The 13,685-nt window shown below is 43.9% G+C and overlaps 1 protein-coding gene across 2 annotated transcripts in view; it reads left to right on the top strand.

The window, feature by feature from the left end:
* Iqck (IQ motif containing K) overlaps window positions 1-13,685 on the top strand; it is a 122,171-nt gene that overhangs the window by 980 nt on the left and 107,506 nt on the right. For both annotated transcript variants that reach the window (XM_016004127.3, XM_042282515.2), the window contains exon 2: window positions 12,617-12,690. In XM_016004127.3, the coding sequence (XP_015859613.2) occupies window positions 12,617-12,690 (74 nt within the window). The remainder of the gene's footprint in view (window positions 1-12,616; window positions 12,691-13,685) is intronic.

Below are 13,685 nucleotides of genomic sequence, written 5' to 3' on the forward strand. Positions count from 1 at the left end.
TGTGTTTGAGATGTGATTTGGGATTGGCAGAATTGAAGGACCAAATTTCTTACTTTACTTAATTTTAATAAATTTAAATGGCGATATAAGACTGCTGCATTGATAGTTCCGTGTCAGTAAACGTTTATTGAATGGGAACAGTAAATTTGCTAGTATATAAAGGGAAGAGAGATAAGTTGGAAGAAATACAGAGGAAAAGAGTTGTGGGCTCAGAGTCAGTACCCCCAAATCATCTATTTCCACCCATTAGGGCTTAAATTCCTTCTTCAGTGTAACACTTGCTCCAGAGAAAAAGGTTTCATTTTGATATTCTTGTAAGTTCCGCCCTTAGAGTCCTTGCCTGGGGAACTAATCTACAGCAATATTTGGGAGTCTGTTGTCTTTTACCCAGAGAATTCACTTTTCCAATAGTTCTTTATAGTACAGTTTCAAACTACATTGTGTAGTTTGTTTCTTTTCTCATTGCTGTGATTAAAACACCTCACAAAAGCAACTCAAGGAAGGGTTTATTTCGGCTCACAGTTTGAGGGTATAGTCTGTAGGGTGAAAAGGACCAAAGGAAAAACACTCTGGCCCTGACTTGGGAACAGGGGTTGAGATCCCACCAATCAATCCCCTGGCCCCCTCAGTACTAAATCCCACTAATCCCAAACTACCCTGGAAAGTCCCCCCACACACACACCTATCTCCCCCTACCCCCGCCCTCCAAGGAACCCTATATACGCTCTGTACCCTATTCAGTTTGCTGCCGCCTCACCCTAGAGGCAGCCACCCTCCTCCATTCTTCTTTCCCAATAAATGTCTTGAGTGAGGTTTGTTGTGTGGCATGACATTTTCACTGGAGTGAAGCCCAGCTGTAACAGTTTCGCTGGGGAGACCTTCCCCTAAGGAAGTCGAGTTGGTACACTCCTGGGAACCTAAGCAGAGCTGTAACACTTTCTCTGGGGAAACTTGCCCTTAAGCGAGCAGAGCCTGTAACATACTGTGAAATAATCCTGTATACTGTGAATGTTGCTCTCATTGTTAATTAAAAAAAAAACCAAAAAACTGATTGGCTGATGGCTAGGCAGTATTTTTGGGGCAGAGAGAATGTTGGAAAGTAGAAGGGTAAAGTCAGAGGAGATGATGCCATGAAACGCAGAGCGAGCAAGATAAGTCTCTGTGTAGTAATTTCCTGGAGCAGGGCTGTAAGCTGCTATACTTGCAGTGACTTTGTGGTATTCCTTGGCTCCTGACTACCAGGATACCTTTCTATCCAAGCTGCAACACTTACATAGTCCATCAACACTTACACAGTCCATCAACACTTACACAGTCCATCATTGCAGCAGGAGCTCATGGCAGCCAATCCCATTGCATCACACCCAGGAAACAGAGAGATGGATGTTGGGGCTCAACTTACTTTCTCCTGTTTATTCAGCCCAGGACCCTATAGATCATTCCACCTCAATCGAATCTAGAAACTTCTTTTACAGACATGCCCAGAGTGCTATCTCCTAAGTGGTTCTAAACCCTGTTAACTTGACAGTATCACAAGTAGTGTTGGGGAGGTGCCCTCTGGGGGAGATAATTCTACCTCACAGGGCTCTCTAGTGGGGACCAAATGAGATCATGTATGAGAAGATGCCCTGCATCAATACATGATCTTAAATATTGATAAAGAAACTTGCTTTGCCTTCTGTTGTGGAATTGGTTTCTGTGGGGCTGTCATGTCTGGGTAAAACAGGGGCAAAAGGTTTCAGTGTGCTCTGAAAACAAGTGAATTGGTGACACAGAGTAAAAGCCGTTGAGCAGTGAGGTACTGATGATGGGTTCTATATATGGCCACCATGACTTCAACCTAGATGACTGTCCTACTTATTTTGTGCTGTACTAAAACACTGACCAAAGTCAACTCGGGGAAGAAAGGGTTTATTTCAGCTTACAGGTTCTAGTCCACAGTTGAAGGAAGCCAAGACAGGAACTCACAGCAGGAAACCATGGAAAAATGATACTGGCTGGCTCTCCTGGCTGTTGCTAGACCAGCTTTTTTTTTTTTTTTCTTTTTTAAATATGTAAACAAGGGCCATCTGCCCAGTGCTCATCAATGAACAATCAAGAAAGTGCCCACAGACATGTCCATAGGCCAGTCTGTTTGAAGCAATTCCCCAGTTGAGACTCCCTCAGATGACTCTGATCTGTGTCAGGTTGACAGCTGCAGCTAACCGGACGAATGACTAACCCTAATTCTTACACATATAAACAGTGTAGTTTTGTATAGTAAGAACATAGAGAGTATGTTCAGCTTCTTAGAGGAAGCATGGAGCTGGGTGTAGTGGTGCACAGCTGTAATCCTAGCATGTGAGGGGCTGAAACTGGAAGACCCAGCATTTGAAGCCAGCCTGAGCTACATAGACTCTCCAAAGAGCCAAGAAAAAGGCGGTGGGGAGCAGGGGGAATAAAAAGTGTATATTCTTTCTGGTAATCTTATCGCTGAAGTTAGTTATTACATTCTATAAGCATGAATCCATTAAAAAATTATCACAGCCAGTAGACCTGGCAGGAGCTCAGTTTCGTGAAAACAAGGTACAACATTGGTCGGTATCTAATTTGAGTCCTTTCTCCTCCCTGGCTCTACTGCTGTGTGTACGCCTGCTTGCCTGCCTGCCTATCCAATAACTTATTTCTAAATGTTCATCATTGTTCTTCCTCATCTTTCCAGCAACAACTAAAGCCTTTGTATTCTCAAGATGGTATTGTTATCAATAAGCTTCCTTCCTTCCAGTATTCTAATTAAATAATAGAGTGGTGTGTGATGTTAATGGTTTTAAGCAACAGTGAGCCTTGGCGTTTGAAGCTCTCATTTCCTATTTTAGCACCATCGTGATTACTGCTATCAATATCCTCTTGCTGTCCTTGACCCATCGATTAATCATTCTCAAGCTGAGCAGTTATTGGAAAGTAGGTCCCTCATCCCACTGGTCAGATCCCAGCATGGGTCCACCCTGAATGAATGCTTCGTCCTCCAACAGCAGCTGAGCAAGCCAGAGAAAATGACACCAACCAGCTCTGGGCACTGCTCATCAGTGTTCATCAGTGTCTTCTCCCACCTCCCACATCTACTGGTCCAAGTTTTAACCCAAATAAATGGTCCTGCCACTTAGCACAGGACACATTTACTGAGAAGATGCCTGCAGTTGAGAGTGGGCAGGAAATCCAACTTCTTTATACCAACACACATATAGTGCACACCTTTAACCTCAGCACTTGGAAAGTAGATGCAGGCAATCTCTATTAGTCTCAGGCCATCCTGGTCTATAGAGTTGAGTCCCTGTCAAAAACACCCCCACACACTTGATCCATAAACACATAAAGGCACACCCACTAATCATGGCTCAGTGGTCTCTGGACTTAGGTACCACCATCTTGTTATTCCCAAGATCCTGGTCTATCACTTCCTCCTTTCCATGCCGACATCTTTCACATCTCTGCTAGCTTATCTCTTCACATACTCTGATCTGTGATCACAGGAGAAGAACCTGTTTTGAGTCCATCTCTTGCAGCTCTTGTCTGTGTTTCCCTCTCTGCCAGGAATCCATGACCCCTTTTCACACCACTTCCATGCCCATTGCCTTTCCAATCCAGAAGGGAGTAGCTTCCATTCTGCTTCCCAAAGGAGTTGTTCTCCTGCCTCACTCATATGTACTTCTGCTGCTGGAAACTGTCTTTGGTGCTGGGTCAGACATGAGTCTTGCTACTCATAAACACTAGCACCTTTCTCAGGGAATCTCACCTCTTTTACTCAGATACCCAGTCCAGAAATGCAGGGTATCCTAACTGCCTCAATTCCCATGACTCAGAAGTTCATTCACCAGCCCTTGAATGCTATGTAAAATGAACACCCATTCCTGCCAAGTTCATCCATGGCTACCAAGGACTTGGACCTGCCTGGGGCAGTGAGGAAATGGAGAAAAGACAGACAAAGGTCTGATGGTCTGGACTCTCTGCTGCAGAAATCCCAGCACCCCAGAAGCTCAGTGTGTTTAGTACAGAAAGTTGAACAAGGGAGAGAGGTTAGTACAGATAAACAAGGGGGCGAAGTTTATGGTTTATAGCCAGATGAAGGAAACAGGTTTGGGTGATCTCAGTAAGAGCATTCTCTGTAGGGGAACAGTCTTCAGGCCGTGAACATCTAGTGGGAGAATAATATGGTGGATAATTTCTGCACATATTATCGGCATCCACACTCAGGCCGGAAGGGAAGGCTTTGCCACTTCCCTCTGATCTTCACCCTTTGGGAGAAGACTTTGTCATTTGCTCCACGGCTCCGAGGCGCTGGTGTTCTTGACACAGCCATGCCCATGTCGACAGCACACCCTCACTCAGCACACTCAGACTCGGTGCGGGCTTCCTCTGCTCTCCATACAGTCCCACTTGTTCTTAGATTAAGGCCCATTTAGCACACGTATAACGTTAAATTCCCCTGATCAATGAATTCCAGCTAAACTCTTTGATAGTAGAGAGATTATAAGCTCTATAGACAGCACACCTGATTTCAGTGTGTGCTTACAGTACAGGTCAGAGAAAATAAGCAATTTTCCTAAGGGTCACAGCGCTTAAAACTTGACTTGAGAGTAGATTGATGGGAGAGTATGTTTCTCAAATTCACGCCGGTTTGATACCCAGAAGGAGGGGAAGAACAAAATGAATGGATCAAACTGTGGGTAAACCACCTCATTTGTGTAAAGAATTCATGGGGTGCTGGGCATGGTGGCACACACCTTCAATCCCAGCACTTAGGAGGCAGAGATGTCAGACCTCGATGAGTTCAAGGCCAGCCTGGTCTGCAAAATGAGTTCCAGGGTAGTCAGGCCCACACAGTGAGACTCTGTTTCAAAAAAAAAAATCATCAACAACAACAAAAATCTCAACAACAACAAACAAAAACATTCCTGGGACTGAGGAAATGGCTTAACAGAGTCTTTGTAATTCAAGGATGAGGACCCTGATTTGGGTTTGATTCCCCAGCACCTATGATGAGGATGCGGATACCGGAGGATCCCTGGAGCTCGATGGCTAGACACTCAACAGATTAGTACATTCCAGGTTTAGTAAGAGACCCTGTCTCAATAAACAAGCAACCGAGGAGGACACCTGACACTGACCCGGGAGAGTGCATGTCGTCTTCCAAGATGCCAGATTTCTTAAACATTACAGAGACTCCAGGTAGCGAACCATCAGTGTCCTGAAGCTAATGTATTTTCCCATACTTGAACATAATCATCTCAGCTGTTTATCTTTTGTGGTCAAATAAAGGAGTTTGTGTCTTTCTATCAAACAAGATGAAAGAGGTTTTATTTTAAAATATAATGCAAAGAAATAAAATGCAAATAAAAGTACAATATTTTAAGTATGGATAAGATTGATTTTATCAATAGAGAAATAGTCTCAATATTAGACGTACATATTGTTGTAAACATTTTTATGTGTGTGTATGGTATGCATATATATGTATGTGTGTTCTTATATGTATGGGTGCACATGTGTGTGTAAGGACTGGGGGTGGTGTACATGCACATGTATGTGCCTGCCTTTATTGGCCAAAGTTGACATCAGGTGGCATCCTCTTCCTCGATCATTCTCTATATAACGAGGCAGGGGCTCCTGCTGAACCTGGGTCTCTTGCTGAACCTTTGGCTCCCTTTTTCTTCTAATCTCATTAACTAACTTCCTCCACAGATTCCAGGTCTCTACACCCTAGAACCGGGACTGTAGGCAGACCAGCATGAACACCCAGCTCTTACACGATTCCTGGGAGTTCACACTCCAGTTCTCATTCCCGTGCAGCAAGTATAACACCACTGAGCCGTCTCTCCAGCCCCGTTCGAAACTCTCTGTATGGAAATTGGCCTCTTTTTTGACAGGACAATTTCACATTTAAGAACTAATGATGTACCCGGGCGGCGGTGGCGCACGCCTTTAATCCCAGCACTCGGGAGGCAGAGGCAGGCGGATCTCTGTGAGTTCAAGCCCAGCCTGGTCTACAGAGTGAGATCCAGGAAAGGCACAAAGCTACACAGAGAAACCATGTCTCAAAAACCAAAAAAAAAAAAAACAAAAAAACAAAAAACCAAAAAAAAACCCAAAAAACCAAACAAACAAACAAAAAAAAAAACAAAACTAATGACGTATTTATTAATATTCTTGTTGCAGGATTGTTAATAAGGAAATACTGGAAACTAGCCAAAGGTCCAGGAGGCATTTACTTGCTAAATAAACACGGCATATCATCTGTATCACTGTGGGAAGGCCCAGTGTTCAATACCTAGGACGGCTCCTGGCACAAAATGGGCCACACCAGCAGGTGTGGATTAATGAACGGGTTCAAAGGAACTTGCTGTGTCTTATCTGTCAACCATTTGTGCAGCAATTGTTATTTGGGGCATAAACAAACCCTGTGACTTCCCTAGCCAAACGTACAGAGAACCATCAATCAGCTGGATAAGAAAGCAGTTCAGCACAAGCTTGAGGACCTGAGTTCAAGTCTCTGTACCCACATGACACTGGGCATGGTAACCTCTGTAACCATGACATTTCTGCAGGAGATGGAGGCATAGACAGGAGAACCCCTGGAAGCTCACAGCCAGTGAGCCTGGTGTGTGTGTGCAGCAGGAAGGGAAGGAGAGAGAGAGAGAGAGAGAGAGAGAGAGAGAGAGAGAGAGAGAGAGAGGAGAGAGAGAGACACTGACCCTATCGTGAGGTGAGGACTGACACTCAGGTTGTCCTTCCACCTCTGTGCATGTATGTACCTGTGGCATGTACACTTGCATTCACACACATATACACAAAGATTATATGTATATATACATATATACTCAAATTAGGGGAAACCAATGTCCATTAAAAAGACATATAAATATATGTGTACATACTGTAGGGTAAAAGGGCCGCCCTGACCCTGAAACCAGAGCCAAAAGGTTAAAAAGGGCCAGTGAAAGAAACATTAAACTCAGCATAAAAACCAACCAATCCCTGAGCATGAAACCAACCAATTCCTGAGCACAAAATCCAGCCAATCTCTGAACTTGTCTAAGCTCGGGGATTGAAACTGAACCAACTTCCACCCTGAAAATCTTCACCTGGAAAAACTTTGCCCCTAAGTAGCCCTATATAAGCCCTGTACCTGTTCAGTTGGGAGCTACTTTTTCCACCTGGCAGAGGCAGCCACTCCTCGGTCCCCACCCCCAATAAATCTCTTGAATGAGGTTTGGGTGATGACTTTCTTTCACTGAAGTGGAGCCAGCCAGAGAAGTAACAACTCTTGCCAGAGCAGGAGCAGAACTGCTACATTTCTGTGGGGAACCCCCCTTAGCAGAGTGGGGCAGAGAAGTAACGGCTCTCCAGAAGATAAGCAGAACTGCTACATTCCTGGGGGGAGGGGGAGACCATCCCCCACCAGAACAGAGCTGTAGGTATCGCCGGGCTTCCAATGGCCAAGATACCTTTCCCTTCCAAGCTATAGGTATGGCCTGGCTTCTGACAGCCAGGATACCTTTCCCTTCAGAGCTGAAACACAGGTATAGCCTGGCTTCTGGCAGCCAGGATACCTTTCCCTTCAGAGCTGTAACACTTACACATACTGTTACACATATATAATTAATTTGTTGAAAAGATCTGGTTGGATCTGTGTTGAGTGGGATGTGACTTCCACTACCTTTGTAAGACCTCTGAATTACTTGAGATTTGCTTTGAATTAGTACATATTTAGTATCTTGACAAAGGTATACACACGTATTTTAAACCTAAACAGATTTTTCGCTATCTCAGTGGTTTCAGGACAGAGGGAAGAAGGAGGCAGTGGAACTACCTACCTAACTTCTAACACAGTCCCCAAGATTTCACACCTAGTGCCACATCTCTCTGGTGTCCAAACTTGGGTACAGGTGTTTCTGTGAAGACTCCAGATGTGAAGTTCATTGTCAGTTGACTTTGGAGTAGGGAGATTATTGTAGGTGTGTCTGATCTAGCATATTGGTTCTTGTCAGTTCTTGTCAGAGTTTCCAGCAGGAGCCTTGGAACTCTTTAAGCACTGAAGTAGCAATTACTATATGTGGACTGCCTTTGGCAGGACCTGAGGGTCATCTCTAGGAGCTGACAGCCAACAGTTAGGTTAACAGAGACTTCAGACCTACAACCATAACAAGCCAAGTTCTGCTAATAACTAGGAAATGTCAAAAGAATCTCAAATCTTAGTTAAGATCACTGATGCTTTGATTCCTGCATGCTGAGTATAGATTTCCAACTCAAGGGAATTGTGAGATAATACATTTGTGTTGCTTTATTTTAATTTAATTTTTTTGAGAATGTAGCCTGGGCTGGCCTCCTACTCTATCCTTTAATTAAAAGAAATTGTGTTATATGTAGAGGTGTTTTGTCTGTATATATGTCTGTATATCTTGTATACTTGTGTGCCTGGTACCCCCTGAGGCCAGAGCGGGGCAATAGAGCCTCTGGAGCTGGAGTTAGAGATGGTTGTGGTTTACTGCTCTAAAGATAACCAGACCTGGGAGAGTGGAGCTATAAATGAGGGGGACCAAAGTCTCGTGTAATAGCCAGCTTTATTTTGAGCATCAGACAATTTATACTCTGAAGGTTGGGGGGGGGTCACATGAGTAAAGAGTACAATCACGAGGGTAAGCCACATGTGGCAGAAACATATTTTTCCATAGAAGCATGTAAATAAGTAGCAATAGCGAGTTGTAATGAATAAACTGAAGTAAACTCATTCGTATCTACTACACCTAAGAGGGGCACAAAAGCATAATCCAAGAACAATTCCATGGTTTTGAAGAAACTTGATTTCTTTGAGTTTTCTCACAAGCACTCAGAAATCTCCTTACATGGCTCCATTCTTGAACATTCTCCAACAGTTAGGAGCCACCAAGTAGGTGCTCAAAATTGAATCTGGGTCTTCTGCTCTTAACAAACTGAGCCATTTCGCTGGTCCCTGGCTTCCCACTCTTTATCCTTTTGCTTCAACTGCCAGGTTTTGGGATTGTAGGTGTGTGCTACCAGGCCTAGCTTTTGTATTGTTTTAAATCCCTAAAAGTATTAGTATCCCTTTATCTGAGGTTTTACTACCTGATTTTTTTTTCGTTAGCCAATGATAGCTGTAGTCCAAAACTATTTAATAGACAACTCCAGAAGTAAACAAATGTTCAAATAACTTATCCCAGGGTAGCGTTACAACAATCTGCTTTGCTGTTACTGCTGTTGATTTCTTGCTGTCTCTAAATTATGAGGTCAGTTTTTACCAGAGGTCTTAGTAATAGGAAAGGGTATAGTTTATGTAATGTTTGGTGCTATTTGATTTGAGGCATCTAAGGAACATCTTGGAGCATAATGTTTAGGTGATGAAGGGTGGGCTAGTGAACTTTCTGTCCCAGTAGTAAGTGCTAGAGATGATCCTCTTACAAAGGGAAAGGATTTCTTTTGGCTCACCATTTTGAAGGTTTTAATTCATGATGGGTTGGGCAGTGTATTAGTTCCTGTGACAAATACCATGAGGGCTACAGTCCACAATGGCAGCAAAGGAGGCATGGCAGCAGAAACAGGAAGTAGAGAATTCCATCTACCAAAGAGTGGGGCAGGGGACAGGAAGTTGATCAAGGCTATAAACTTTCAAAGCCTGCCCCTGATAATGTACTTTCCTCCAGCAAGGCTGTACCTCGTAAAGTGCCCATAAACTCCCCAAAGAGCACCACCAACTGGGGACCGAGTGTTCTGATACAGGAGCCTGTGGGGGATATTTCTCATTCAAACCACAACAGCCAGGTTGCTTAGACACTTGGTACAGCAGAACCTCATGGTGGGGCCACAGCAAAGCAAAACTAATCTTTTTATGCGAGGGAAGTACAACAGCGGAAGTGGGCTCAGGCAGAGCGCTTGCCTAGCAAGGGTGAGGCTCAGAGTTCAATTCCCACTGCCCCATCCCAAACGAACAACCACTACAACCAAACAGGAGAGAGAGTGACCTGAATATTCCCACCCTTTAAGAGGTCCTACCCCTTAAATGTTTCATCCCCTCCCATTAATACCCATGGGGAGTGCTCCAACCTGTTAACATTGCGGTAGCAGGTATTAGGAATCAAAATAACTCCAGCAAGATGGCTCAGCAGGTGAAGACACTTGCTACCAAGTGGTGGCCTGGGTTTGATCCCTGAGACCCATATGAAAGGAGAGAACTGACTCCAGCAAGTTGTCCTTTGATCTCCATGTGGGCACTATGATGTGTGTCTTCCCCCATAAATAAATAAATAAATAAATAAATAAATAAATAAATAAATAAATAAATACATATATACATACATAAGTAAATAAATGTAATTTAATTTTTTTCATGACCTTTGGATTGGTGTACTTGCCCACAAGCTGATACTTAGGTGCTTTATGAAAAGTTGAGAAATTGTCTACTACCTAACAAGCAACTAGGCAAGGAAATAAAACTTGTACCTAGTGCAGTCACTGTCATGGTTTAAATGAGAATGTCCCCCCCACCCATAGTCTCAGGTATTTGAACACTTGGTTGTAAACAGAAGTTTCTGTCCCACCAGCAATTCCCAAATACCCGGCAGCCACTTCCCAAATTACCACACAAAGGCTTATATTAATTATAAATGTTTGGCCGATGGTTTAGACTTATTACTAACTAGCTCTTACATTTAAATTAACCCATTTCTATTAATCTATGTATTGCCACGTGGTCTGTGGCATTACTAGTTCTCTGGCTTCTTACTTCTTTGGTGGCTCCTTACACCACTCCTTCACTTTGCCCTTCTTCTTCACCTCCTTAGTTTGATTTTTCTGCCTAACCTTATCCTGCCTGGCTATTGGCCAAACAGCTTTATTATTAACCAATGAGATCAACACACATTCACAGCGTACAGAAGGACCATCCCACAGCACTTGGTCCCCAATTGATGGCACTGTTTGGGGAAGCTCAGGAGATGTGCCCTTGTTGAAGGAAGTGTGGACTTGGAGGTTTCAAAGCCTTGTACCATTAGCAGTTGGCTCTCTCTGCTTCATGCTTGCAGTTGAAGATGTCATGCCTGCTGCTTGCTGCTGTTTCTCCATGCCGTGACAGACTCTTGTCCTGCTGGAACTATAAGCCAAATAAGCCCCTCCTGTAAGTTGCTGTGGTCATGGTATTTTATCGCAGCTGTAGAAAACTAGTGAATACAGCCATTCCATCAGCACCACCTCGCCTAGACTGACGTTTTCCTCCTCGCTACCACACGAGCCTGCGGCTGTCTTGAAGACATTGGTCTTGCCACAGGTTTTGTTCCTGTCAGTGTTTTCTCTTCATTCCTCAGGGAAGCATTTGTTGCAGCCCAGGAGCATCTCTGTGCCTTGCTCAGCTGTGGTTGTCACCACCCTATAGAATTTGAATGGAATATTCTCCAAGTTTTTTTGCTCCACATGTGCCGTCTTAGTTACTCCCCCCCCCCCATGAGGAGACACCATGACCAAGACAAATTATAAAAGAAAGCATTTCCTTGGGGGCTTGCTTATAGTGTCAGAGGGTGAATCATGACCATCATAGCAGGGAGCATGGCAGCAGGCAGGCATGGCTGGAGTAGTAGCTGAGAGCTTACATGTGATGCACAAATTGGAGTCAAAGTGTGAAACTTCAAAGCCTACCCTGTGACACACTTTTCTCCAACAAGGCCACACCTCCTAATCCTTTCCAAAACTGTTTTACTAACTGTGGGCCAAGCATTCAAACGTATGAGCCTATGGAGGTGTGCTGGCTGGTCTTCTTATGTCAACTTGACACACAAGCTAGAGTTATCTGAAAGGAGGGAACCTCAATTGAAAGAAAGCCTCCATAAGATCCAGCTGTAGGGCATTTTATTAATTAGTTATCGATGTGAGAAGGCCCAGCACATTGTGGGTGGTGCCATCCCTGGGCTGGTAGTCCTGGGTTCTATAAGAAAGCAGGCTGAGCAAGCCATGGGGAGCAAGTCAGTAAGCAGCACCTCTCCATAGCTTCTTCATCAGTTCCTGCCTTGTTTGAGTTCCTGTTCTGACTTTCTTTGATGATGAGTAGTGATACGGAAGTATAAGCCAAATAAATCCTCTCCTCCCCAACTTTTGGTCATGGGGTTTTGTTGCAGCAACAGAAACCCTGACTAAGACGGGAATTCTCATTCAAACCACCATATATGCCACTGGCATCGTCTTTAACCTTGTCTTACTCTGCTTAGTCCTTGCAGTTACCATAATGTTTGGGCAGAGTCTGAAGTTGTAGTGTTTGGGGAAGAGTCTCAGACTAACATTAAGCCTTGACTTTCATGCAAGGTACCAAGCATCTTACTCATTTTGCATAAGGTGGCTTAAAGAAATCAACATACTGGGACTGGGGATGTACCTCAGCAGGAGAGCACTCACCCTGCAGAGCCCTGGGTTCCATCCCAGTACTGATTTATTTGAATAAATAAATCAGAACCAATAACCTGCAATGAGCCGTTGTGTTTCATTTATGCAAACTACCAACTGAAATAAACCTTAAGAACGTTTTATTCCAAGAGGGAAATTACATCACAAACTTCAATGAACACTTTCCCCCTCCCTTTAGAGTATGAAGCTGAGATACCTACCCTTCCAGAAGGATATAAAGTGAAGGAGGAAGCAGCCGTTACAGTGAGCTCGGTGAGTATTGCCCAGGCTTCAGCGAGAGCAGTACCAAGAACCCTGAGGGTCACATCCTGGCTCGGGAGGGAGAGAGGGAAGACACTGGAGGTAGAACTTGCAACATGCTTCTTCTGAGAGTGGAGTGGCTTAAGAACCATCATATATGCACTTTGAACCTCATGGTGGATTCCATAAAATGGGGCAGCTCACATTTCCTTGTGACCAGCTCACACTGTAAAAGATGTTTACAGTGGATCTATATAGTGACAGTTGTGGATAGAGCAGGTTTCTCTGTGGGCTGAGAGAGGACCAGCAGCCAAGAAGGGTTGGAAATATACCTTGGAATTGCATTCACTGGACAGCCTTAATTTTTTTTTTTTTTAAAGACTCAAGAGGCAAAGGGACTGAACAAGTTTGCAGGGATAGAACCTAAACTGAATTCTGTAGATTTTGAGTAATTTTTATTACTGCAATGGCCTCTGACAAATTCTTGTTTTTAAAACTCTTGTTCTGTGACTGTTCCTTTTTGCTAACATCCTGTTCTTTCTTTGCCGGTGCAATTCTTACACAAATTTCTCTCCAGATGCTAATTATCATTCTCTTTCCTGAATTATTTTTTCTAAGGACAGTTTTTCTATTTATTGGTTTTAGTTTTTGTTTGTTAGACAGGGTCTCACTATATAGATGCGACCAGGCTGGCATGGAACTCCATATATAGCTCAGATGGCCTTAAACACTTAATTCTCCTGCCTTAGCTTTCAGAGTGCTGAGGTGCTAAGTTTACACCACCATACCTGGATCTTGCATGCTAGTTTTCTTTCTTTTCTTTTTTCTTCCTTTCCTTCCCTCCCTCCCTTTCCCTCCCTCCCTTCCTTTCTTCCCCCCCCTCTCTCTCCTCCCTCTTTCCCTCCCTCCCTTGTCCTGTTTTGTCCCATCCCTCCTAACTTTCTTCCTTCCTTCCTTCCTTCCTTCCTTCCTTCCTTCCTTCCTTCCTTCCTTCCTTCCTTCCTTTC

Source organism: Peromyscus maniculatus, chromosome 1, assembly GCF_049852395.1.
Source record: "Peromyscus maniculatus bairdii isolate BWxNUB_F1_BW_parent chromosome 1, HU_Pman_BW_mat_3.1, whole genome shotgun sequence".
NCBI lineage: Eukaryota > Metazoa > Chordata > Mammalia > Rodentia > Cricetidae > Peromyscus > Peromyscus maniculatus.